This window comes from Triturus cristatus, chromosome 3_2 (genome assembly GCF_964204655.1).
Source record: "Triturus cristatus chromosome 3_2, aTriCri1.1, whole genome shotgun sequence".
NCBI lineage: Eukaryota > Metazoa > Chordata > Amphibia > Caudata > Salamandridae > Triturus > Triturus cristatus.
In genome coordinates, this window is record NC_140584.1 from 815564903 (window position 1) to 815592701 (window position 27799).

A 27799-nucleotide genomic window follows, 5' to 3' on the forward strand; every position below is an offset into this window, starting at 1 on the left:
TTTAGTTTTGTCCCCAAGCCCCGAACCTGGACCTCGGGCCCTTTCTTCTGCTTCTAATGCTGACCATTCTATCTTTTGATCACCTACCTCCCACTCTTTTTCCTTGAGTTTCTCATAAATGCCAGCAGGCATCAACACCTTTAATATTGTCATACTGTCGGGGTAGGTATACTCTCCCATGAGTAACATGTCTTTAATTTCTCGGTGAAAACCCGCTGGGTCCTTGTCATGACTGGGTACTACTTTCTTCATTTCTAACAATTCTATTTTCGATATAGGCGTATATACGAATACACGTTTAAACTGATTGTCCTCGCCTTTTATTGGGTGTACTTCTCGTAAGGGATTCTGTCTATCCAGGTGATACGTCGTTCTTTCCTTGACAGGCAATGAGACATGCTCTGAGCATACAAAAAGAATATACTGCTTTCTAGATACTAGAATTTCTTTAATTAATTTGGTACCTGGACCTCTCCATTTATTCATAAGCAATTCAGTCAATATGTCAGGTAAGGGACCAGGGTCCGAATGCTGACTCTGATATAGTATAATGAGTTGTTGAATCATATAAATCCCAGCTAACCTCTGCTCATCTGGGGTGAGATTCAAAAATGTGCGTACTACTGTCTCATCACTATATTTTCCGGGACTGTCCACCCAATGAACAGCTGCCCTCGCTAAATCTTGTTCATCCATAGAATCGAGAAAATGATAACCCCTTCGTTCTCGGAGTAGTTTGTCGGCGGTTTGGAACGAATGCTCGTTAGACCTTATGTTAATTATAGGTATTTGGAAATTCCTGTCATTATCTGGACATATTGGACGTATTGGGTCAGTATGACATCTAGTCTGATTCCTATTACAAGATCTTCCTCTACCTACATAGGCTATGGTGTCTGACTGTCCGGCGGGCAGTCCTGACCCTTCTTCCTCGCTTTGCTCGAACTCGTCTGTCTCTAATCTCTCTTCGTGTAGGCGTTCTATTTCTTTACGGATCTTTCGGCACATGGCTATTATACAATTTTGCTTATCGTGTCTCCCTTCTGATATATTCTGGCTCCATTTTGTAAGAATTTTCATTGCTTCCGGATCTACCCCCGGTCGGTCTTGATTTCTGATCACACAGTTTATGAGAAAACGCAACAGTTCCCCCTGTATCTCTACTTTCTGGTATTCCATAGCTCTGTTAATACATTCTGGATCTCGCCCTGTTTGAACAAAATGATATATTTTATCTAGATGCGCAGTCATTCCTGGTAGCTTCGCTAAATACCCTGCGGCTCGTCTGATACGTAATGATGCCAGGATCATTTCGTCCTCTTTACCGAGCACCGGGTCATATCTACAATCTATAAGAAGTTCCTTAAGCGTACGATCACTTACGAATTTGGGTGTACGTGAATGCGCTGACTCTTGGAAAATAAGTTTATTTATTCTAGGTGGCGTAGAAAAAATATTGGTAACACCTCCCGTGGCCCCGTCTGGGGCGTCGGGTGTGAAAGGATTCGTCGAACGTGACACAGCAACTATAGGTGTGGACTCAGCTATAGAAGTACCTGTAGGAACAGATGCAGAAACAGATGTGCTTGCCGGAACTTGTGACTCGATTTGTTGCTGCAGGGATACGGGTGCTGGATCTTGGCGTTGGACCTCCCTGGTATGCGGTCTACGTGGGGCGGAATTAGCATACTCGGGAGCTGCGTCATCTAAATATGAGGAAAGAAAAACATCTTCTGCGGTTCTAGGATGCCCCTTAGGATGTACCTTGATTGGGAATAATGGGGGTGGCAAGTCTTTCGGTATCTCTGGAGTAGCCTTAGGTAATCCTTCGGCCAGAAGGGGATACATACCATTCATAAGGGCATTTCTTTGTCTGTCTACTTGTTCTGATTTCACTCGGATACCTTCCTCAATTAATAGATTCTCTCGAACTTTATTGGAATTCTCTTTACTCTTCTCTTCCTGTCTACGTGCTTTTTCTGTTCGTCTATGTGATTCTTTACGCCATAATTCAACGGCGTCTTTCTGTGACTGTCTGACTTTTCTTTTCCATAACTCTTCCTCGACTTTCATGATGCACTCTGCATCCCAGGTCCCCGCTGTGGGCCACCTCTGACTTTCTGGTAATCCCTTGGTATAGTCTACCCATAAATCAAGAAATAATATAGCGTCTAAGCCATGTTTGTGATACATAAAGTGCCCTGGAGTGTCCCTAGGAGGAATAGGGACGGCTTCTTCGAGAACCCCTTTTCTGGTAGTGATCTGTCTTAATTTCGAAAAGAGCGGCATATTGAGAACTGACCTTATACTTGATTTTGACCTGATACTTGAATTTGAACAGACTTAATACAATAAACACGATAATGAACAGTCATTCATACCACGATATACAGAACATACTTAAACACTTTAAACATTTAACATTAAACCTTTAACTGAAACAACAATGATGATCGTCTGCATAACTAATCACCAAGCTTAATTCTCGACAATAACTAGACAATAACTAGATACTTCGGAATACTTCGGAATACTTGATATACTGCTAAACAGTACAGATACACTGCTAAAACAGTGCAGACCGGATTTGTGTACCCAAACCCGTCTTGACCGGCACAACCTATGTGCACGTCAGAAATGCCTCCCCAGCAATGGTACTCACCGGGTAGCTTCGGAAACGGAAGGCCTCAGTAACTTGAACTTGAACCGGACTGGACTCGACTCGACTCGACTCGTCGGACACTGGGCTTGACTTCGGACTGGTGGGTCTCTGTATACCTCGGATCTTGCTCTCTCAGCTAGGCTCTGGTCGGGATACTTCGCACTTCTCACCGCCTCGTCTGGGTGTTGATCGCAGTCTCAGTCGCCCCTGCTTGACCGGAGGGAGATACAGGAAATCCTGCTGGTACGCGTTATTGTCCGTCCAGCTGTGGCAGGAGACCGGGCCTGCAACGCACCGCCGGCGCGTGAGATGAGAAAGTGTCCCTGTTCGGGCGCCATCATGTGGTAAATAAAAATTCCTTTACCGGGACTGAATTTGATACAGAAACATTATAAAATAGCTCAGTAAAATGAGAGGCAGAATCCGTGATATTAGAGTTTCGGAATGGGCTTTATTCCAATAATCGATTATAATCGGATGCTTCAAGTTCCATCACCACGGGGGTTCAGGAAGTGAAGTACATACTTTATTGACAAGAAGTAACTTTTATAGTACATACATTATAATGAAGTGAATACAGTAGGCGTAACAATTGATAAGGACATTGACGTTTGGTCTGCGTAACCGAAAATGGGTGTAATAATGAGTAAAAAGGAACCTGATTGGTTATGATGTAATACATAGGTGGATCTATAAGATAATACTTGGCATAGATGCGCGCGCAGCAGTATGACGTGTAATTGACGTGTAACTAGGGGGTGACGGGGACTTGACATTTAGCTCTATATGTGGAGACGAGAAGTCTGGGGGTCAAGTCAACCTAATCCCAAATCATATCTAACATCCTATGTTTAAAGAACTATGTTATCCATAAAAGAGGGACTCTCGGACAGAATCTATTCTATACTGACTGTGCGTGCGTGTACAAGCGTCTAAGTGTCTACACTGAATGCGAGGGGGTAGGAATATTCCATGGTAACAGGGCTATGAATTACTTGCATGAGGACAGAGAAGATGGGCCTTTTTGCTTGGTAACTGGAAGAATGTTTACTTAAACTACTAGGCAGGAATGCATCGGCTGAGGGGGAGGCAGATAATTCGAAGGTGAAATACAGTTCTTGGCAGAGAGTAGGCTGATGTCAGGCTTCGTGAGCCGCGCAGAGAATGAGACAAAGTTCATGGTCACAGATGCAGGCTCGGACTGGAGCTTTCAGAGGCAGAAGGCAAGAGGAGTTTTGATGACAGAATCAGGGCCTACTTGCCTGGACTGTAAAGTGGCATAAGTGAACCATATAAAGCCGATGGCCTTTCATATTTAGGAATGGGATATCCGGCCTATACATGGCGGATCTGTCAAAGGACATGTTGACGGTGGACGCACATGTATTTGCGTCTTCATAACTGGAACTGGAGGGAACATACATGTACTTGTGACATGCACATGGAACCGTTGGGGTCCAAGATAGGGGACATAACTGACCAGAAAAATCCATATTTCCACAAGGGGACAATGGCACAGAGCACAACCTATGCTGTAGACACTGAGAGTGTCCACGTTTTGTGATGACACACATGACACCTAGGAAAATATGCCCCAGGGGACAGTAGTGGCCACACAACTCCATGGTCCTGAATGGGAATGACTGCAACACACGCCACCATCCCTGCACTATGCGTATCGCACACTCATGCACATCATGTCACAGGCCACAACATAGGACATGCGTGCTGTAAGGCATGACACTTGAGAGACTAACTCCCATGTCTGGACTCAGCATCAGTGCCAACTGACATGGAACCCACAAGTACTGAACTGGACAGGGCACAGGCAAGGTCCCAAAACCTGTTACACACCACCCCCACACATGATGCTACAGGCATAGTTCATGTGGAGAAAGTCCCAGCCTACATAACCTTGTGAAGGAGTGACTACACACAGACCAGGGAACACATTGCAAGGAGGGGAAGGGAGGCAGGAGAGCACCGCTATACTGTGGGTAACTGGATCTGCACAGCACCTTTAAACCCTGGCAGTGTATCCATGCAACTGTGCACTTACAAATGCTGGTGACACACAACAAACACACTTACCCCCTTCCTGCTGCTGCTTCTCTTGTAAGCGCCCGTCCAAGTCTGGAAATACCACCGCCAGCACACGCTTGTGGATGTGGGTCAGACGGCGGCACCCGCGGTTCCTATGGGTCTCAGGTGAGTCCCCCAGCAGGACCCGTGCGATCCTCCGCGTCCAGCACCGGATATCCTGCCAGCGTTTCCTCACCTGGGCCAGGCGCCGCTTGCGACCCTCCGTCCTCCTCACGGCACTGACGGCGTTCATCCATATCTGCTTCTTGGCAGAGGCGCCTACCTGTGAGGATGAACAAGTGACACTACATCAATACACCTGGCACATGTCACAGAGACACATATTAGAACAAATTTGCTGTTTACAACAAGGCATAGTATGCATCCAACGCATTGCACCTTTGTCATAGAGACATGATCCTCTGGGGAAGGGCAAAAGCAGTATGTGCCATTGAAAGTACACAGGTGGAATGAGGGCAACGACACAATCAATGATCCAGGCTCACACTGTGCATCACAAGCTACACCAGGATAATGTGCAGCACCTCTAAGCAGTCACATGCCACAGGCCACTGACGCTACCGCAGCAGAGTACACAGACACACACAGGCACAGGACATTCACCTGCCATTGCCAAATGCAGCGACAAACCTCACTCTGCACATGTGCCACTAGACGGGGGGAGGCTCACAGGTGTGGGGCTGGCTCTGCACGTCAGACACACAGCACTGCTCCCTGCTCACATCACATGGGCAGGGTATATCCATCCCTCATGCAGCCCGGGTGCCACACTCCACATATGCACCCAGCCACATGACAGGGGACTTACACACACACCGATGTCCAGGGTACGAACACATCATGTGGACACTCTAAGCACAGGTACACAGAACTAACACACATCTGTGGGTGCAGTCACCTGTCACACTGGGCTGAACACATAATCAAATGAGGACTGTAGAGGCTACATTCCCAGGAGGACAAGACAGGCAGAATGTGGCATGCACCATGCAGTGATTGTCACAGTAAACACAATGCAAGTGAGGACGGCAGACATGCACCACAGCATGCACTGGCTGGGAGACATCAGGCATTCCCCCCCCTGGGAACCCCCCTACAGTACATAGCATGTGTGTCACACCTGGACACAATGCCAGAAGTCATAGTCACAAACAAGGGACACAGTCTGTGCTAGTAGACTCTGCACTCACCTGATACCCTGGTCGCCCATACAGCAGGGGGATCACATCCAGCAAAGCCAGGTTCTCCTCCAGGGTGAAAGGCTGTGCCCTCTCCACAGACCTTGACATGGTTCCAGGGAATCAGTAGCAGCAGCTGGGTCGTCGAATCCAAAGATGTGCAGGCAAGTGCTCCCTCATGGGACCTGGCTTCCTTATATCTGCCTTGCTGGCCTGTTTCATGCACAGGAGTACAGAGTGATTGGTCACTCACATTTGCATCCTATGTTTCCTCCAATCCCTTCAAACCTAGCACAGTCAGTGGGTTCTTATTGTGTTTTTTTCTTGAGCATGATGTCAACTCCAGAACCACATTGCAACAATTAGATTCATTCAAACTGACTACTGCTGTGCACCTGCTGAAAAAAATTCAAACTTTAAACTTGGTCTCCATGACAACCAGCATGCATGTAGGCCTTTATACTTGTCCCTCATGTGTCCCCTATGTAATTTGGAGTTTAACACACAGGTACGGTGCGTACCGGGGCCCTAGGGCACCCCAAATGCACAGCAACGGCCCGTACAGGCGTGTGTACGGTCCGTATCACTATGGGTGTGCTCGTGTATGCGTACCCATAGTGATAGTGAGCGTACGCACGCGTGTGTACGGTCCGTACCACTATGGGTACGCATACGCGAGAACACCCATAGTGATAGTGAGCGTACGCACGCGTGTACGGTCCGTACCACTATGGGTACGCATACGCGAGAACACCCATAGTGATGGTGAGCGTATGCACGCGTGTACGGTCCGTACCACTATGGGTACGCATACGCGAGAACATCCATAGTGATAGTGAGCGTACAGGCGTGTGTACAGTCCGTACCACAATGGGTGTTCTCGCGTATGCGTACCCATAGTGATACGGACCGTACACACGCCTGTACGCTCACTATCACTATGGGTGTTCTCGCGTATGCGTACCCATAGTGATACGGACCGTACACACGCCTGTACGCTCACTATCACTATGGGTGTTCTCGCGGATGCGTACCCATAGTGATACGGACCGTACACGCGTGCGTACGCTCACTATCACTATGGGTACACATACGGCAGCACTCCCATAGTGATAGGGAACGTACACAGGCCCTCTGAGCGAATGTACGGTGCCTTTCACACATCACAGTGGTGACAGGCAGCACACAGGAAGGAATAGGGCTGACATACTTGTCCATGGATGGACATCAAGGCTTTGTCTGGGCAGTACTACATGTGTGGAGCACAGGTGTGAACGGCTGTGATGTGGCACCACACTCCTGAGTCGAGAAGGCACCATATGTATGATGAGATGTGTACAGATGTTATGTGTGACGGTGCAATGTGTGCCAGGAATGCCCTTAACTCCTTTGACATGTGTGCATGTCGTACTGCACACTTGGGATGAGCGTCACTGGCATGGCACAGTCAACAACACACTGATGCCCGCTACAGGGGTTACCACACCAGACATGTGACTACCCACGGTGCACGATGTGTCTATGTCATGTATGTGTGGGGTGTTCCCATTAGCTTGATGTTGGTGCTCCCTCAAAAGAATCAGCTGTTGCAGCAACCAACATGTGTCTGTGTGTAGATGGACATGGCACACTGTTACGCACACCAGGCCACATGTGGTATCGGATGTGAGGTGCGTATGTATGCATGGGACACGGAGTAGCGTAACAAGGACATGTCTGCATCCTCTCAATGAATGTGTGGTGAGTCATTACATGTACACCTTATTGGCAAGGTGTGTGGGCTGTCCTAGTGTAATGTCATGTGACCTGTGGCTCTAGTGTTCCGCTACCAGTCTCTGAAATCGACATCCTACTTCTGCTGATGTGTTGATGTATGTCACTCCTGTGTTGCGTCTGGCTGTTCACTTACACTGGGACACAGCTAATCCCATGCCATGGCATGTGGAGGTTCACAATCTCCGTGTGTAGCTGGGTCTTGGTAGGAGTGTCACCTGGCAGCCATACGTGTCCAGGGCATGTGGCACATACCTGACTCCGTATGTCGCATATGTGTATTGACAGATTCATGTGCTCAGCACCAAAAAATTGTTGTTGTAGTGCACTCACTCTTCCTTGTCACTTCCAAATTACTGCAGAGCGCCGCCTCTTCCCCGAGCAATTCCGGACTTGGCTGACATGCGGGAGAATGACTGTATCCGGTGCTACCGCTTCCCCCAACCGTTGATTGAGGAGTTGACGGCGAGGCTGGCACCACACCTGCAACCGCTGCACAGGTATCCTACGGCACTGACACCCAAGCTGAAGGTAATGGCAGCCCTACATTTTCTTGCCACGGGTACCTTTCAAAATACCATAGCTCATGTTGGTGGCATGTCCCAGAGCATGTTCAGCCGTGTGCTGCATGATTTCTTAGAGGCCATGTTGCTTCACCTGGATGAGTTCATCCATTTCCCAACCCCTGAACTGTTGACTGGGGTCAAGCGTGGATTCTATGCCCTGGGAGGGATGCCCCATCTCATTGGGTCCATAGATGGGACACATGTGGCTTTGGTACCACCACAGGCACAGGAGGTAACGTACAGGAATCGCAAGCACTACCACTCCATCAATGCCCTTGTGGTGTGTCTGTCCAACATGGTGATTTCACATGTCTGTGCTCGTTTTCCAGGATCAGCACACGATGCCTACATCATGAGGCGTAGCAGGGTGCCTGAAATGATGACGCAGCTGCGCAACGAACGAGCATGTGTTGTTGGTGGGTACACTCTGTCTGTCCTGTATTTTGCGTAGACTTCCAGCACGACCGCTTCTCCTGTCCTACTTATGTCCATGTGCTTTCCATGTAGGGGACGCTGGCTATCCCAACATGCCATGGCTGATCACACCTCTCCGCAACCCCATCACGCCGGCCCAGCTCCGCTACAACACCGCCCATGGCCGGACAAGGCGAGTGATAGAGAGGACATTTGGACTCCGAAGAGCCGATTCAGATGCCTCCACAAGACCGGCGGCGCCCTCCCATATGCCCCGGCGAAGGTCTGCAAAATCTTCATGGTGTGCTGCATGCTGCACAACATGGCAGTTGAGAAAGCTGTGCCACTCATCCTGGATCAAGATGATCAGGACCGTCCACCCGTGGAGGACCAAGGTCTTGGCAATGGGGCTAGTGATGTGGAGGATGTGGTTCCGCAAGAGGACATCCGGAGTCGGCTCATACGCGACTTCTTTGCTTAGTGGTGAGTACCAGTGTCTGTGTGTGCACGCATTGGTCCCCGTGTGGCATGTGTTGCGATGTGTGTGTCCATCTGCATGTATGGCACGTGAGTCAGAGGTGTGTGTGGATGTGTCACTGGAGTGATGGTGCCAGTGATGAGTGTATTTCCCCAGTCATAATTGTGACCTAGCATGTTGTCATCCTTACATGTGTCGAGTACATGCACATGCAAGTGGCTGTGCTTTTTGTGGCTGACTTCTTGTGTGTCTCTCATCCCCAGGTACTTGCGCATGCCGTCTGCTGGTTGCATTGTTGTGGCACTGCTATTCCTCATGGACACATCATCGTGTGCTGACTCAGCGTTACACGCACGGACAAGTTTGGAAGTCTCCTTAGGGTAAGGGATGCATCAGGGGTGTATTGGGTGTGGCAGTTGTTTACGATGTGTGCACACTGCCCCTGTCGATGTTTGGTTCCTCTGCAGACATGTCGCATCACCATGGGACACATGACATGCAGCTGGGTACACCTGAATAGATGGTCAGACTTGTAGACAGTCATCTGTGATGGGATTGTGGATTGTGATGATGGCATCAATGTGTGTTACAGTGCCCTCTGACACATACGGTTTGCATTGGCTTGACATGGTGTGGGACTTCCACATCAGCGGATCAATGGTGTATGGCAGCCTCTCCGTGAGCAGCAGGGGGTGTTTAGCTGTTAGCCGACACTTGTGTGCCAGTTCCATGGCTATCACGCATTTGTGCTGCAGAACGGGTGTTCCAGTGTTGGACCCACATGTTACTCCACATGACCCGTTCACGTGTACTCCGAGTTGCCTCTGCAATCCCGAATACATGACTAATAAAGCTGTCCCTATGCCTCAAAGGTGCCTCTTCTCAGTCAATGCTGGTGTGTTGCCACGGTGCATCCGGCATGTCTGGCATGGTTTTCCGTGATAGTGGCTATGTGTCTATGTGTAGAGTAGCAAGATGCAAGCTGTTTGTGTGGGATTAGACTGTGTATTGTGCATGATGTCCATGACTGTGTGGGTATTGTGACATGTGCCATCCCCATGCATCCAACATTGGCCAGGCCACCATTCTCTGCATCCACCTGACTCAAGCTTGCAGGACATGGTTCTGCCACCTGTCCACACATACCTGAGTGCCCCACAGGACACTCCACATGATCCCTGACCTCTGCGCATGGCTGTCGCTGTACTCAATATGTCTGCCGGCACGGTTGTGCGGCCACCCCCTCAGCTGGTTGGGCCCATGACGGGTGTGTATGGTGCTCCATGTCTGTTTTGCCTAATACAATGTGACCCATGTGTGTCCTGTGCCAGACTCAGGCCCCAGGGTGTGGATGGTTGAAGTCAAATGAGAACTCAGACATGGTTAGACTTTACAAGACACATGTAAGGTAATAATGCAAAATGTAGGCATCTTCTCTTTATGGTGTAACTTTTTATTTTGGTTGGGGTACGTGGGGGGGTATGACATGAGGGGCTTTCCGTGTGTGCGGAATCCAAAGTTCACTAGGGGAGTTGGTGTCCTTGCCATTTGAAATCCTCAGAGTCCATGCCACAGTCTTTGTCAACATTGGTCAGACAGTGACCAGCAAGTCCATGTGGCAGAGAATGTCTTTTGCTGCTGTGCTGTTGTTGGTCCAGTGGGCCAGGTGCCAGGCCAGGTGTCCTGGGAGATGGTGCTGTTGCGCTGACCCTCACGGTCTTTTCCGTGGACGACCCGCCCTCCTGCGGGGACCCTCAGAAGCAGGCCGTGACGATGTTTGGGATGCTCCGTCGGATGTCTCCTCCTCCTCCTCATCCCTCCCTGTGGGTGGTGATGTTCTACGCCTGGTGGCACAGGGAGGGTTGCCCATGTTGTCGGCTATCCGACGGAGTGTACTGTGAATTCCCGTGAACACCGTCACGAGCTCAGCCTGTCTGTCCTCCTGTGGTGTCGCAGTAGACAGGCATGTTGCTCCGCATGTTGCTGGGCCTGCTGGGTCTTGATCTCCTCGAGGATGGACACAACCTGGGCCATGCCCGTGGTATCCTGCCGGTATGTGTCCAGGATGTTTCTGACATGGGAATATACCGGTTCCGCAGCCAACCGGTCAGGCTCGCGCCTCCGCCGTCCTCCACTCCCACCACCCCTACCCACTTGCACCTGGCCTGCCCTTGTGGGCACATCGGGTCTCCGGGACCCCTGAGGGGTGGCATTGGCGTTGTCGCCTGCCTCCTCCTGGGTGCCCGGTACACCGTGTCCCTCCTGGCCAGCCTGGCTGCATTGTGGTGGTGGGGCAGGGATCCTGGGTGTCTCCTGGGATGTGGCAGAAGTGGGGGTGGTGGTTGGCCCAGTTGTACCTGACGCAGGTGCTGCAGGTGGTTGGACACCAGAGGGGCCAGGTTGGTCGGGGTCGGGTTCGTCCACAGAGTGGTGAGAGTCGTCGCTGCCGGTGGGTCCGTCATCCCGCCGAGCCGGGTCCTGTGAGTCTTCCCCCCCAGTGTTGGGGGTGATCCACGACGTTGACCTGTGTGTGAGAGAGACAATGTTAATTTTGTTCCATGCAACATCCATGTTTCATTCGTTTCTAAGTTGGCACATTTCCTCTGGGAATTTGGATATGTCTTGCATTCCACTCACAGTGCACTTGTGCATGGGTATGTCCCTTGGCCACAGCTTTTGAGACTTTACCTATGTGTGGCACAGTCTTACTTGCTGCGTCAATTGTGACTGCAGTCAGCAGTGGAGTGAGCAGGTGTGGCGAGCCATGCATTGGCGCCTTCAGTGTTGCACTGTACGTGGGCACATGGAGTTGTTCCACACACTTAGATAATGCAGGTAGCTGGCGTTGTGCTCGTGCACAGGTTGAGACATGGCCCAGTGTTTTGCCATGGAGAAGAGGGGGGATTCAGGCACTGGCCACCCTTGTCTACATGCACGCAGTCCACCTGCTGACGAGCAGACATTCCCAGACCCCCCAAGGCTGAATTGGTCTCCCTGTGTGTCCCTTTCTCACTCCCTCTCTGTCCCCCTCTCCCTCCCTCTGTGTGTCAGCCTCCTCCCTCTGTCCGTCTCCCTGTGTCTCCCTCCCTCTCTCTCCCCCACTCCCTCCCTCTGTGTGTCACCCTCTGTCACCTCAGCCCAGCTTCCTAGGCACACACTTTTTGCAGATCTTTGAATGGCCCTTGGCTTGTTGATGTGAGTTTGTTTCTGATCTCCAGGCACCCATTGGGTGTAGTGTCTGTGTCTGCGCTGCTGCTGTAGTGGTGTGTGCTGCCACTCTTTCACAGTGTTGGCTGTTCATTAGCTGCTGTCATGTACAAAAACGTGCCGTCACCCCCATGTGTTAATGCAAGGCGTCCGCCATTTGCTGGCAAGTCTTTCCTGTGTGGGGACACACTGTTTGTCTGGCTGTGACCTAGGCCATATGGGCAGGGGGCATTGTTGTCTGCTTCTGAGTTGCACTATGTGATTTTTGTGGCCCACACTCCCGCCATCCGGCTTACCGTGTCTTGTGTTGGTGTTTTCTGTGGCCTGTGACTTTGCATTGTCCAGCTGGGTGCATGGGGCATGGTGGCGCCAGTGGCATGTGCGTGTTCATGGAGTGTGGTTGAGTCATGTGATAGCCTGGGGTGGTTGCGTGCCTGTTTGTGAGTTTGGTTGTGGATGACGTTCCCCCCATGTGAGTTGAGTTGTTTGTGTACTCACCCGGGTCTCGGAGTCCGTCTAATCCGTCCACTGACACCGCCGGCAGTATGGCCATCACCCTCTCCTCCCAGGGATGGTAGTGTACGGGTCTGCGGGGCGGCCCTCCTCCAGTGACGTTGGCCTGGTTGTGGTCGTCGGTCATTTTGGCTCGGACCCTCCTCTGCAGATCGTACCACCTGGCTTGGCATTCATGCCTGGTCCTTCTGGTGGCCGCAACAGCATTCACAGCATCAACAATCCTCTGCCACATGGCTGTTTTTTCGGACATGCAGGTCTGTCTGACCAATGTTCCAAAGAGGTGTGGCTCGACTCTGAGGATTTCGTCGACAAGGACCTCCAACTCTCGGCTAGTGAACTTTGGATTCTTGTTAGTGGGCATGGTGAGGGGTGTGGGTGTGGATGGTGGGGGAGGGGGTGTGGATGGTTGTGGGTGTGTGGGTGTGGTTGTGCAGGTGTGTGTGTGAATGTGATGAGGGGGTGTTTGTGAAGGTGTGTGTGTGAAGGTGTGCAAGTGTAAGGTGTAGTAATGGTTCTAGTATGGTGCTGTAGGTTGTCTGTGGGGTCTGGCAGCAGTGAGTCTGTTGCAAAGGCTCATGGTTTGTGTGTGTGGGCCCTTTTTATTGGTCCATTGGTGGGTGTGGCTGTGTTTGAAGTTTGGATGGGTGTATTATAAGGAGTGGTTGTGTTTTGGGCCACTGTTTGGGATTTTGGCAGTTGCAGGTCAGTGAATGTGTTGTTTTTGTGCTTGTTGGACATGTTTTGTGTCTTTGTGCCATTCGAATGGTGTATTCTTGTGTTGTTTTGCTTTGTCCTGGTTGTGTACGTGCGTTTTTAGCGTGTGTACGGTGTGTACTTCGGGAATTTTGTTGTACAGTGCTGTCCTTGTGTCTGGCTTGGTACGACTCGTACATGCGCGATGTTGTGTGAAGGTGCTGGTGTTGGGGCCTGGGGTGCGCTCCGTACTTAGAATGTTGGGGTGGGGGTACACTCCATGCATACGCGGGTGAGGGTACGGGTCGTACATACACTGTTGGGGTGGGGGTACGCTCCATACGTACGCGGGTGAGGGTATGGGTCGTACATACACGGTTGGGGTGGGGGTACGGTCCGTACATACACGGTTGGGGTGGGGGTACGCTCCATGCATACGCGGGTGAGGGTACGTGTCGTACATACACGGTTGGGGTGGGGGTACGGTCCGTACATACACGGTTGGGGTGGGGGTACGCTCCATGCATACGCGGGTGAGGGTACGGGTCGTACATACACGGTTGGGGTGGGGGTACGCTCCATGCATATGCGGGTGAGGGTACGGGTCGTACATTCACGGTTGGGGTGGGGGTACGCTCCATACATTCACGGGTGGGGGTACGTCTCGTACATACACGGGTGTACATACACGGGTGGGGATTCGACTCGTACATAGGAGGGCTGGGGGGAGTGTTGGGCGCGTATGCGGGCACATGTCTCCATGGTTGCTATGGGAGTTCGGTGCGGACGGTGTTTTTTCCATACGGTTGTAACATCGGACGCACGGGATGGATCGTAATTCCGCGGTCAGACTTCACTTTTCACATTTGTACGGTAAATCGTCCGGGGACGTGTCGGACACATTTTCCGACCCGAGGACGTGTGGGAAATAATTCCCAATGCGATTCGTATGGACTTTTTCCCATGCGAATCGTAATTGGCAGTTTGTACGGCACTTGTACGATTCGTACGGTAAAAAGACCGGATACGAGTCGTACGGGGAATTTTTTTACAGGATCGTAATCGGCACCTTAATGTATAATTAAACAAATATAACAATTAAACTTAAAAAAGTTAAAAACAAATATATATATAAATATATACATTTACATATATCTAGTTAAAAACTATCATTAAACTAAAAAGATTAATTCATATTATAATTTCAGGACGTTTAATATAATGTTATCATTTAACAATTAAATATATATATATATATACATACAGATATATATACATATACCAAAAACATAAAAGGTTTAAAAAACAAGCCATTTTAAGTGAAATAAAAAAGTAAACACAAATATTTTACAATTTAATACAAAACTTTTTAAAACATTAAAACACTAATAATTATAAATACTATAATTTTAAATAAACAACAATATAATATATATTATAACAATATCAAATAAATTATAGCATTTTACATTTAATACATCTATAGTCAAAGTGTTGAACTAAAGATGTATAAAATTCACTCTTCCCAGTTCACACAACGCAATAGTAGGAAAACTGTTACATCACACAGGGGTAAAATTTACGATACCCACTGCATTCATTTTTACAGTAGAGAAAGTGTTAGATAGCGGACTGGTAAAATGAACTATTCGAACACCATTCACACCAGCAGTAGGGAAACTGTTGGATTGTGGAGGGGTAAAACCTATTATACCAAGTCGACTCAGTGCAATACTATGGAAAATGTTGGTTTGCAGAGGGTTAAAATTTACTATTCGCATTCCAGTCAGTGCAACAGGTGGGAAAGTGTTAGATTGTGGATCGGTATAATTTAGTATTCCTACCCCAGTCAGTGCAACAGGAGCGAAAGTGTTGAATTTCGGAGGGGTAAAACTTACTATTCCCACCACAGTCAGAGCAACAGTAGAGTAAGTGTTTGATTGCAAAGGGGTATAATTTACTATTCACACTCCAGTTAGTGCAACAGGAGCGAAAGTGTTCAATTGCGGAGGGGTAACATTTACTATTCCCACTCCAGTCAGAGCAACACTAGGGAAAATGTTGGTTTGCGAAGGGGTAAAATGTATTATTTCCACTCCAGTCAGTGCAACAGTAGCGAAAGTGTTGAATTTTGGAAGGGTAAAACTTACAATTCCCACTCCAGTCTGAGCAACAGTAGAGTAAGTGTTGGATTGCGGAGGGGTATAATTTACTATTCTCTCTCCAGTCAGTGCAACACTAGGGAAAATGTTGGATTGTGGAGTGTTAAAATGCACTATTCCTACTCGAGTCAGTGCAACAGTAGCTAAAATGTTGGATTGCGGAGGGATCAAATTTACTATGGCTACTGAGGGGTGTTACCCTGAAACTGTTCTCAGGATGCTTTTTTCCGGTCCAGAGAAGACCTGGCTTGGCAGTTCAGGCTGGATTGTTCCCATGAGGAACAGGGACAAGACTGATTTGCATATGGCTGGGTCTGAACTGGGGTGGCAAAGTGAGCTAAAGAACAAGGATGGATTTAACCCAGATCTGTGACTGAGGGTGAGTGTTTAAAAAGTTTCAGCGCTCTGTCCATCATCTCTTTGTGTTTGCTTTGTTTGCCCTAAGTTGGCAGGGTATGCCCAGACGTGGGTCCTTTGCTCACTTTGCCACTGGATTCAAGCTAGCCTGGCTGATGAGGGGTGTTACCGCTAACCCGTTCCCACGATGCTTGCTTCCGGTCCAGAGAAGACCTGGCTTGGCAGTGCGGGCTGGACTGATCTCATGAGGACCAGGGTCAAGATTGATTTGCATATGGTTGGTTCTGAATTAAAGAACAATGATGGATTCAACCCAGATCTGTGAGTAGGAGTGAGTGTCTAACAGTTTCAGCGCTCCGTCCATCATTGCTTTAAAATTTACTATTCACATTCCAGTCAGTGCAACAATAGGGAAAGTTTTGGATTGTGGAACGGTAAAATTTGCTATTTATTGCAGCATTAAAAACAAACAAATTATCTTCAACATTATAAAATAATTTCAAAAACATAATAAACTTAAATTATAATTTGATTGTCGCGGGCTGGTGAGCCCACGGGTGGGTTACAGCAACTGGTACTAATACCAACTTTGAGGCACGCGATGAACGGGTGGTGTATATCCAGGTGACCCAAGGGGGGATGGGGGATTTGTTTACAGTTAAATTATTTAGATACGTTTTTGAATATTGTTCATCCATATTTCAATGTAGCAGGAAATAGGCAGCACAGAAGAATGATCGAATGGGATCCTTAATAATATGAAGTGTACAGTTGTGTTTCCCTTAATGTTTTTTTTTTCTGAGTTAGATATGAGGTCAGGCTGCTTGTATTTGGGTGTAATTATATTTGCTACATACTGTGATGGTTTGTGGATGAAAATTCAATAAAAACATTTTTAAAAAACAAAAACAAAAAAACTTACCTTTTAATTTGTTATAACTTAATTTACATTCTACCCTAAACTTCAACTAGGAATACAACACATATTTAAAAATGTTATTTAAAATAATATTATTTTCACATGTTACTTATATAGTTATTAGACTAATATTAATATACATTTATTCCTAAAATAATTATAGTTAATTATCACCCCAACATTTGTCCTTACAAAAAAAAGCAACATACACCAAACATATACATTAAAAAATATAATTTTCAACATTTTAATAAGTAAATCTTATTTAAACATTTATTTTTAACAAATAAGTAATACATTAATAATATTTAGTTCCTACCATTTACTCCTACAACATTTAGAACTCACACCTAATATATAAAATGAAAAATATTTTATGTACATATTTTTCATAAATATTCGTAATTGTTATAATTATTTTAAATTCACTTCATTTATTATTTAGTATAAATAATTTCCTATACACCCTTTACACATACGAAAACTACAACACACATCTCAAATATAAAACATTTCATATATTACACAATTTACATAAATATTTTTCATTTCAATAAATATTATTTAAAAATTATTCATTATCAAAAATATGTTTATTTTAAAAAAAAACTAATGTATTTACTTCCCACCCTGTGCCCCTACAATACTTACAACCCAAACCTAATACTTACCTTTAAAAAACAATTTTTTTACACTATTAACATAAATATTTATCAATGTACTAATTAGCATTAATTAATAATGAATTATTACGTAATTATAATTAATTAACTTCCCACAATATTTCACCTACAAAACAATCAACACGCTCCTAAAATTTTAATTAAATTAACAAAAAATGTATTACACAATTAAGTTAATTAATTAACAATTTAAGGGCTGATTACGAAAGCCGCCTGGATCCTAGGCCTAGGATCAAATTGCCGTGGAGGCGGTCAGAAACATGCCTCTTTGCATTGAAGCTTGTGCTGTGGCCCGGAAAATGGCCTCAGCACAAGCCGCAATGCAAAAAGGCATGTTTGATAACACCTGTGCACCCAGTGGCAATCACCATGCGGTGCCTGCCAAATGATGCAGGGATGTTTAGGGGGAAACAGGGCCCATAGTGGAGGGTCATGGGGGACAGGGGCCCTGAAAAAGCATTTCCGCCAGCCTTTTGACATCGCAGGACCCGACTTCAAATGGCTGGCGGAAAGGTGGATTGTAATCCCCAAGGCAGTGTCTGAGAAGGCACCACCTCCATTATGAGAAATGCGACCCGACTGACCACCCGGCGGGCTCCTTGAGTCCATCGGAAGCTGTCAGTCGGTCCCTGGGGCAATGTGCTCTGACCGACCGCATCATAATGGGGTGGTCTGACTGCGGTTACAGATGTCGGTGGGACCAACACCGACGCCAAGTCGGTGTCGGTCCCACCAACATTGCAATCGGCCCCTTAATAATTATACTTATTAAAAATTACATTATAATAAATATTTTGTCTAAACACCCTGACGAGTAGGCAAGATTTTTCCAATGTACTGGAAATACTCAGGACTGGATTGGTAGAAGTCCCTGATATTCTTGATGGATGGTTGAATACTGCCAGGTTACCTCCCCATGCCAATGAAGATTGTGGTACACAACTTCAAATACCTTGGATTGGGGATATACAAAGACGAAAGAACATATTATGAAGACAATCTGGCCCCACTTCTGAGAAGACTAGAAAATGGAGAATAAATACTGGAGGTCACTACGCTCTCACTGATGGGCCGGGCTGTAATTTTTAAAATGATTGCACTACCCAGATTCACGTACATACTACAAAATAGTCCGTATGCACTACCAAATACTTTCTTCCAAATGTTAAATAGGTTACTAAGATCTCTGATTTGGCTAGACGGCTCAACTTGAATAGCGCTCCCAATCGTCCAATGCTCAGTAAACGAAGGGGGTATAGCACTGAATAACACTGGAAAATATTATGAGTCAGCCCGAGTCAGTAGAGTAAACTAATGAGCATATACCCCACTCGACGACTCTGCATTTTGATTAGACTGAGCACAGGGTGGGAAAGGTTACTTCCACATCCTATAAGGGGACAAGCAGGTGACATCAAAGCACCAGCAATGGCAACAGTGATGTGCATCTGGCGCAGACTACAGAGAGAAATAGGATGGGGAAAAAATACATTGACATCGAAGACCCCCTATGGCTCGGTACAAAACGGGGCCTGGTGAATAAACTACTGGGTCTATGAAAGTGGTATAGGATTGACCTCTCCACACTAGTGGATGGATGAGACACAAATGGTATAGTACCATCCGAACACCTTAGGGACAAATATGACATGGCTCCCACACAAATATTTAAATATTTACAACTGCACCAAGTGCTGCAAGCAAGGATTCCCCCGGGAGAGGAAACCAAAGAGAATTCCCCCCTGGAAAGACAGTTACTGGAATGGACATATGATCACCAAGGAAATTTCCCTCACATACAATAGACAAAGTGATATAGATAAATTGTGGTCAGATTGGCACACAGATAAAGAGGAGCTAGACAATATTTAGGGATGCCCTGTAATTTCCATGAGAAGTCACAATACAAGTGCCTAATCCAACCAAAACTTAAACACAGGGTATACTATATCAGGGTACCACTGCACAAAATATGCAGGGTGGGAGACAATAAGTGTCTACGCATCTGTGGTCAGAAGGGCTCTCACATACATATGTTATGGGACTGCCCGAAACTTCAATCATACTGGAAAGGGGTACAGAACAGACAAAGCAGCGGGTGCAGAGATGGACGGGCAGATGCCCCTAGTACTGCTGGGAATATGGGGGAATTACAGACATCACATCATACAATAAACGCCTTATCAACCTGGGTTTCCTATTTACAAAAAGAGAAATTGTACAGAAATGGGGAAGTGCAAAGTATACACAAATTCAGGATTGGATGAGGGAAATGAATGTATGCCATGCTAAGGAAAAACTGGTATACGAGGGCAGAGAATGCCCCAAGCAGTTCGAGAAAAATGGGATGGTTGGTCCACAGAAGATTAGAGATGCAGTTATCAATGGAAGGGGTACCTGGACTGATGAAGGGATAGAGGAAACCTGAATTAGGCTGAGGTTTAACAGATACAGACTGAAGACACTAGGTTGCATGAAACGGATAATCAGTGTTGGCAAGACCTCACCTTAACGGACTAGATCTGCAGGTATCATATACTCACCTGGGTCATGGTGGAGTGAAGAGGGGAGGAGGGGATAGAACATGCAGACATTGCAATATGAGTGCATTTGAATTATGTGGTACAACAGAACTGTATCAATACCCCATGTTCCACTTAGACATGGAGTTAGGACTTACATTTCCAGATGGACTACAATTTCGTATGAATACTTTTTAGAGTACTATGTATTTTTTGTTTAAATTTTTTTATTAGGGTTTTGCATGCATCTTTCCACATTGAACTTCAACTGTTGTACAGGTTAATCATTTTGCACATCAACATGAATCATTAGTTCAGCTTGCAGTGGGTGGGTACATTAAGCATGTGGCCATCAGATCCTCCTGATATGGCTAATGATACATATCTCCTACAGATGCGTTCTGCTAGACCAACGTGTATATCATCGCAGTAGGGCCGACTTGTCCCAAGTTGTCCAGGGTCAACTCTGTCTCCCTTATCCTGTTTATGCATCGTTCCCCTCACAACCAATATAATCGTCTGGGTCATGTAACTAATACATCGGTGTGTGAACTGCCGATGGGATCAACAGTTTAGAGTACTATGTATGAACGTGTGTTCCCTATCTACTCACTGGTGACAGCACTCTCCCACTTTTATGATTTCACATTTTAATCACTGTTACATAGTTCTATGATCTCTACAATGTTATCATCTATGTTACATTGAACATGCTGCTAGTGCCTTAATGGAATTTGAACTCATATTTCTGAACGATAAAACTTCATATTTGACTCATTCTCTGTGGGACAATTCATATTATTTTTTAAATTGTTCCTAACTTATGTTAAATAGGTGTTTGTGAGGTACTCCTCCCTGTTTGCACCCAGATTGTTCATGGGGTCAACCCTCAACTAGCTAGCTTTACAGGTATGTCATATACAAACCATTAACAAACAAGAAAAGCATTAACAAAGCCAAAAGGTCAGCAGGCTACATGAGACCTATTGACTTTGCCAATGATCACTTTTCAAATGCTTCTTGGTGTGGAGATGTGTCTCTATGAACGAGGATATGTTACTCCGCGTGTTATGTTATGTTACTCCGCACTTTTTGAGCGCACGGCTACCCCAGAAGGGTGTCCCGGCGCTTTGGCAAAGTGACCCAGAGAAACACGAAACCAAAGGGAAAGACCTACTACCGTCACACTAGGTTACTTAGAAAAAAGCAGAGTTTTCAACTCCTTCCTGAAAGCCAGAAGATTATTCGCTTTCCGAAGGGAAAGTGGGAGCTCGTTCCACAGGCAGGCTGTCACATACTGGAAGGAGCGGCCTCCCATCCGGACGCGTTTAACCACCGGCACCTCCGTTTTAGCCAGGTCCGCTGACCTCAGCAGCCTCCGCGGCACATAGAAGACGATACGCTTCCTCAGGTAGTGAGGGCCAATCGCATGAAGGGCCTTGAATGCCAGAGAGAGGAGCTTGAATCTGATTCTCCCCAAAATTGGGAGCCAGTGCAGCCTAGCCAAAAGCGCAGAGGCACTAGCTCTCCTGGGCAACCCATAAATAACTCTGGCCGCCGAGTTCTGGACAATCTGCAGTTTGGATAACAAATACTTAGGTAGGCCTGCAAAAAGAGCATTTGCATAATCCAGGCGGGAGCCCACAAGCGCCTGGACAACCTTCCTACGATACTGCAGTGAAAGTAGGGGAAGAAATTTCTTAAGCATCTTAAGGATGCTGAAACATTTCCCTGCTAATCCCAGGATGTGTGGACGAAAAGATAGAACATCGTCAAACACCACTCCGAGATTTTTTACCTGGGAAGATGGCTTCTCTGGGGGGGACATGTCCTGGGGCCACCATGACTTCCAGCCCGGATCAGGGGCACAGCCGAAAAAGAGCAGCTCAGATTTGTCTGAGTTGCATTTCAGGCTGTGCCGCTGGAACCACGCAAAGACTGCACTCAGGCAGTCCTTAATTCTGCCGCCGCTAAAGGCCTCTCCCTTCCTGCAAGTGAACAAGAGCTGGGTGTCATCAGCATATGAGATGACCCGGGCCCCAAATGCCTCCGCTACCTCCGCAAGAGGGGCCATGTATATGTTAAAGATGGTGGGGCTCAGGATAGAGCCCTGAGGCACCCCCAACCTCCAGCGGAAGCATTTCGGCCGAGAACGGTGGGGCCCAGATCACCTGTCGACGGTCGGCAAGAAAGGATTGAAACCAGTCCAACACCGTCCCTCGCAGACCAATCTCCCTAAGTCTTGAGAGAAGGCCTGCGTGTGGGACGGTGTCGAATGCCGCCGATAGGTCCAACATAACCAACATAGCCTTTCCCCCATGATCGAGCGTCTCCCTGATGGCGTCGGTGACCTCAACCAGAGCCGTCTCCGTGCTGTAATTCGCACGAAAGCCGGACTGGGAGTCATGCAGCAGTTTGTTGTTCTCAATAAAGGTGGTCAGAGTATGCTGGACATGTTTCTCCAACACCTTCGCCAGAGCAGGGAGGAGGGAGATTGGTCTGTAGTTAGCACATTGCAGGGGGTCGAGCAGAGGCTTCTTGATCAGCGGCAGAATAAGTGCGTGTTTCCATTGGCGTGGAACCACCCCTGAGCTCAATGAAAGATTAAGCAGGGGGTTCAGCAGACCGTTCACCGCCGGAGCCACCTTGCCCAAGCATTTCGCCGGACAAACATCCAACGGCGAACCAGATTGTAGCCTGGATAGCAGCTCAAGCGATGTTTCACAGGACAGCTGGGGAAAAGCAGACAATACGGGCCCAGTTTCAGCCTGCAAGGGCGCTGAATAAGTCAACTTGTCCCCTGACACCACGTCCACTGATTGAAAATCCGCCGTTGGAAAAGTGGCCTGAATCTTTGTGATCTTAGTCACAAAAAAGTCAGCGAGCTGTTTGATCCATTGCTCCGAGTGAGAATGGACCGGGGTCCCAACTGCCGGGTTGACAAACTCCTTCACAACCCTAAAGAGTTCCCGGCTCATATTATCCGCTTTATCAATCCTCTGCTCCAAATAGTTCTTTTTGGCTGCGACAATCTGTTTATAATAAGATTTTATCGCACCACGGTAATTCATTCGCTCCACAAGATCGTATTTGCGCCGCCACTGCCTTTCCAACTTTTTGCAGTCTTGTCGCATTGTGCGTAGAGCGGACGAGAACCATGGAGCAGAATTGAGATGAGCTGTTCTAGCAAGCTTCAGAGGGGCCAACTCCTCAAATCTTGCCTGCATCCAGTTCTGGACCAAGATGAGATCAGTTTCCAGAACCCCTGTCACTGGACACGGATATTTGCCAAGAGCCTCGGATAGCATATCTGCTGACACAAGATGGTAGGCTCTGAAATGCCGGGGACCTTCCTCTCGAGCCCTTTGACTAAGCTTGGATTCAAGCACCAAGTCAAAATTTATCAGATAATGATCTGACCAAAGGACCGGGAGTGGAGGGGACACCTCAATAGGTTTGGAGGCAAAGATCACATCTAATGTGTGGCCTTTCTCGTGAGTGGGGCTATGGATAAAAGAGGCTAGCCCTAACATCTCTGTAATCTCGCGGAGTTTAATAGCCTCCGGATCCGTAAGGCAGTCCATATGCAAGTTTAAGTCGCCCAGTAACATGCAGTGCGCCGAACGCATACAAGGTACAGACAAGGCCGACTGTAGATCCTCAAAAAAGGATCCAATGGGTCCAGGGGGTCTATAAAGGAGAATACCAGTACAGGTCTGGGACGCCGGGATATGCTGTGTGCTCAACCACTGGCAGTTGACTCCATAATACAGGATAATGCAAATCCCCACTGCACAACATCACTAATGTTTAAGAAGAGAAAATATACCTTTAGAATTTGATCATTGCTTATAAGAATGAGTAGCAAAAAGAACTGTGACAAGAGAATATGGTTAATATAATATCTGCATAACTACTGCACAAAATACAACAAATTTACTAAGAACTAGGGGGCTGATTACAATGGCGGGCGGACTTCAGTCTGTCCGCCATCGTACCGGGGAGTGGGACCGCCTGCCTACAAGGCGATTCACCTCCAACGGTCTGACGGGATCCTTGAAACCGTCAGAACTGTGGCGTTCGGTCTTCTCGACCGCCAAAGACATGCCCACCAGTGTAATGTGGTGGGCGTAAAACCTGCTTAGGGTAGTGGTGAAACCACCACCAACAGGCAGTCGGTGTCGGTTTCACCACCATCATAATCCGTCGCATTGTTCATGATTGATCCCAGAGTATAACCATTCTAGTAAAATCACTTACCTAAATATCTTAGCTATAATGTAGTTTTCTAAATGTCTTTTACAATAACCATGATTTCCAGAAGATGATAAACCAATTTTAATCTTGCATTCTGTGACACAAACAACAATATTCTGCACATAAATTGTTTTTCTAAAATGGTCAATGTGGTTTTCAAAAGATAGGTTTATTAACTCTCTTTATGGTATGCTTTGTTTTTTATTCTGTAATAACGTTTATTTCCAATAGAAAGAGTGAGTGGAAAACTAAAAAAGCTAATTAAAACAGCAAAAGAATATCTAAAATGTTGACTCATTTAAAATAGATTGCTTACAAATAATACGTATTTGAAAGTATGTGTGTTTTTACTGCTTAACTGTACACAATGGGAGAATGGGGTTTGTGGGACTTGCCTGTAAGTAAGGCTAATGGAAAGAAAACAGTTTGGAGGTCTGAGGACTTTCTCTCCGTTTTGCAAGAAGGTTGATGATGTATTATTACGTAGAAAAGACTAGATTTCTTTGTGCAACTATGTTCCATTCATGGTAAAAAATGTAAAGCGAACGCGCCAGTCCTAGGAACAAGAAAATGTAAGCGGCTGTTGTTCATGTTCCTTTTGTTTTTTGCACTATTCTTTTAGAACAAATGCATTCTTGTGTCACAAATTGATGCAAGGAGACATTTTGAGCTAAAATATATTCTTGCAAATTTACATTTCATGTTATTATGCATAATTTTGCCAAATTTCACATAATTACGCGAAAGCAAATCATGTGAGGTTCACACATCTCTACTTTTTATACTTGAGAGTGTGCTCTTATTGCCCTGGGGGACTTACCCATAACTGTGCGACAGAATGTATCACTTTTGGAAAGGAATGCGCTCAGCTTTGTTGAATCAGGGAACAGTCCCATTATTGGGCAGCATATCATGCAGAATGTGCCATTGTATTCCACAGAATGGTATTCAAGTACATGTTATTGGAATCTCCTTCCCAATTTCTCTCAATCTCACTACCCGATTTTTGTCTTTAACTCTCTCAGCCTTCACAGATTCTCGTTTTTTTCCAATAAATGTAAATATTGGTGGATGTAAACCACTAGAATGACTTACTCTGTCAGCATGCTCCTTGTCCAGGGTTCTTACAAGCTGATCAGTAGATATGCTCACTGTATCTTCTGAATCAATCTTAAAAAGAAAATCAATAATAAAGGTTTTGACCTACAGCTTCTTCAGCATCAAAAAATTCACAATGCATTTTATGACTCATCAAACCAGCTTTGGCATTCAGTCCTTTCTAGGTTATGAGCATTAATGTTGGTCTCTGCGAATGGCCAAGCTTGTGCTCCCTACTCTGTAGGGTGCTATTTGTGGGGTGTATAAAAGTACATAATATATTATTTATCTTGAGTTGAAGTATACAAAAGTACATGTACAGTCTATATACATGTGAGTATATTAAATGCCTGCAAAAACAAAATCCTCTTATGCCAAGGGTAGAACTTTTAAAAATTGCACAAATCTGTTTGAATAGTCAATATTCAACACAGTAGGTAAACAGTAAGTTTAGCCATTTAACCACACCTGCCAACTCACACGATGGCATCATGTGTCACACAATTTCGGTTCCCTTCACATGGTCACCCGGTGAGGAGCCAAAATAACACAGTGGCAGGGAAAATGAGCTGAAAACCACTGTAAGCAGTGGATTTCCAACTCGAGGCAATAAGCAGTTGATGTCCATTAGGAGATGTGAAAACACCCCAGGACAACAGCAACAGCTTCAGTGACCCTTTGGAGCAAATTACTATGGGGCATATGTATCAAACGATTTTTTAATCGCAAACGCTGCGATTCGCAAAATAACAGCGTTTGCGATTAAAAAATCGGTAATCGGGATGTATGAGCTAAATCCCATCGCAAAATTAAGGAATTGCTAATTTAGCGATTTCTTAATTTTGCGTAAGCATTTAAGAAATCGCACACAGAGTTCCCCCAGCCCTGGATTTGTTTCCCTTCCCCCTCTTTAGATTCCTGTGGATGGTCGGGGTCCCTCATTTGAGGAGCACGTGTGGGTACTTTCGGTTGCGGGTTGCCTTGCGGGTGTGGTTTTTCTGTGTTGTTGTGTTTGTATAAAATGAAACCGTATTGTGGGCTTAGAGTCATGTGGCCCACGTCGTTGATACCTCCTGATTTACTTCTCTGCAACGCCAAGTGCCTTTTTGTACGTTTGTCAGGTGCTCCTGTCACTCTAGCGGCCGGCCGGAAGGTTGTAGGCCCATACTTGTATATACTTGAGATTGCAATAAACGGTTTCAAAAAAAAAAAAAAAAAAAAAAAAAAAGAAATCGCAAATTGCGATTTCTTAAATGATATGTAAAAAGCACCCAAGTTGTGCGAATTATCCTTAAGAAATCGCAAATTACCACCAACTTCCAGTTGGTGGTAATTTGCGATTTCCTTTCAAAATGCACTTTTTTGAATTTTGCAAAGTGCCACGTGACGCTCATACATGCCCTTAGGGCATGTATGTGCGCCATATGCACACACATGCTCATTTCAGGGGTGCATCAGGGTGTCATCATGACACCCTTGCACCTTTGAAATTATTCTCAAATAGCGATTAGCAAATTGCGATTCGCTATTTGAGAATTACTTCCCATTCATTCCTATGGGTCTCCTGGCCCATAGAAATGAATGGGCAGGTATTCCTTAATTGCGATTTTGCAATTTGCTAATCGCAATTAAGGAATTTTAAGAAATCGCAAAAAGTTTGCAATTTTTTAAATACATCCCGTTTTGCAATTCTCAAATAGCGATTCTTTAAAAATCGCTATTTGAGAATCACAAATGGTGATGTTGATACATATGCCCCCAGGTCTTTTGGAAAGCATCCGACCGCTAGTCGGAGGTTTTACAACCACGGTCGGAGGCTTTCCGACGGACACGGTTGGTTTGTGGTCCGACCACCAAATTGCGATGTCAGCGGTTGGAGCGTAAACCGGCCACTCATTCCGACGCGGTTCCGACCGGCTCTCGGAGTCTTCCAGCTGGTCGAACCCAGACTGTAATCCCCTATGGACAGCGGTTCCGCCGTCGGGATTACGATGTCGATGTCCGACAGCCTTTCCATGCCGGCCTTTCTGACCCAGAAAGGCCGTCGAAAAGCGACTTTAGGGGTCCCTAGCAGGGCCCTCTTGACTCCATAGCCTACGGTTGGTGGCCGAGGGGGTACCTGGGTGCCTGCCACAGGGTGCAGGGTTTTACACACACCCACATCTCTTCATGGAAGCCTTTATTATGGCCGGTTTATGGCCGTAGCACAAG

At 46.5% G+C, this 27799-nt stretch overlaps 1 protein-coding gene and 1 long non-coding RNA gene across 3 annotated transcripts in view; one reads left to right on the top strand and one right to left on the bottom strand.

Annotated features, from left to right (window-relative positions):
* KIAA2012 (KIAA2012 ortholog) overlaps nucleotides 1-27799 on the bottom strand; it is a 747606-nt gene that overhangs the window by 458581 nt on the left and 261226 nt on the right. For both annotated transcript variants that reach the window (XM_085648973.1, XM_085648972.1), the window contains exon 14: nucleotides 25586-25660. In XM_085648973.1, the coding sequence (XP_085505099.1) occupies nucleotides 25586-25660 (75 nt within the window). The remainder of the gene's footprint in view (nucleotides 1-25585; nucleotides 25661-27799) is intronic.
* The window catches only part of LOC146858205 (uncharacterized), a 183054-nt gene that overhangs the window by 72310 nt on the left and 82945 nt on the right, over nucleotides 1-27799 (top strand). The gene's annotated exons all lie outside the window — the stretch shown is intronic.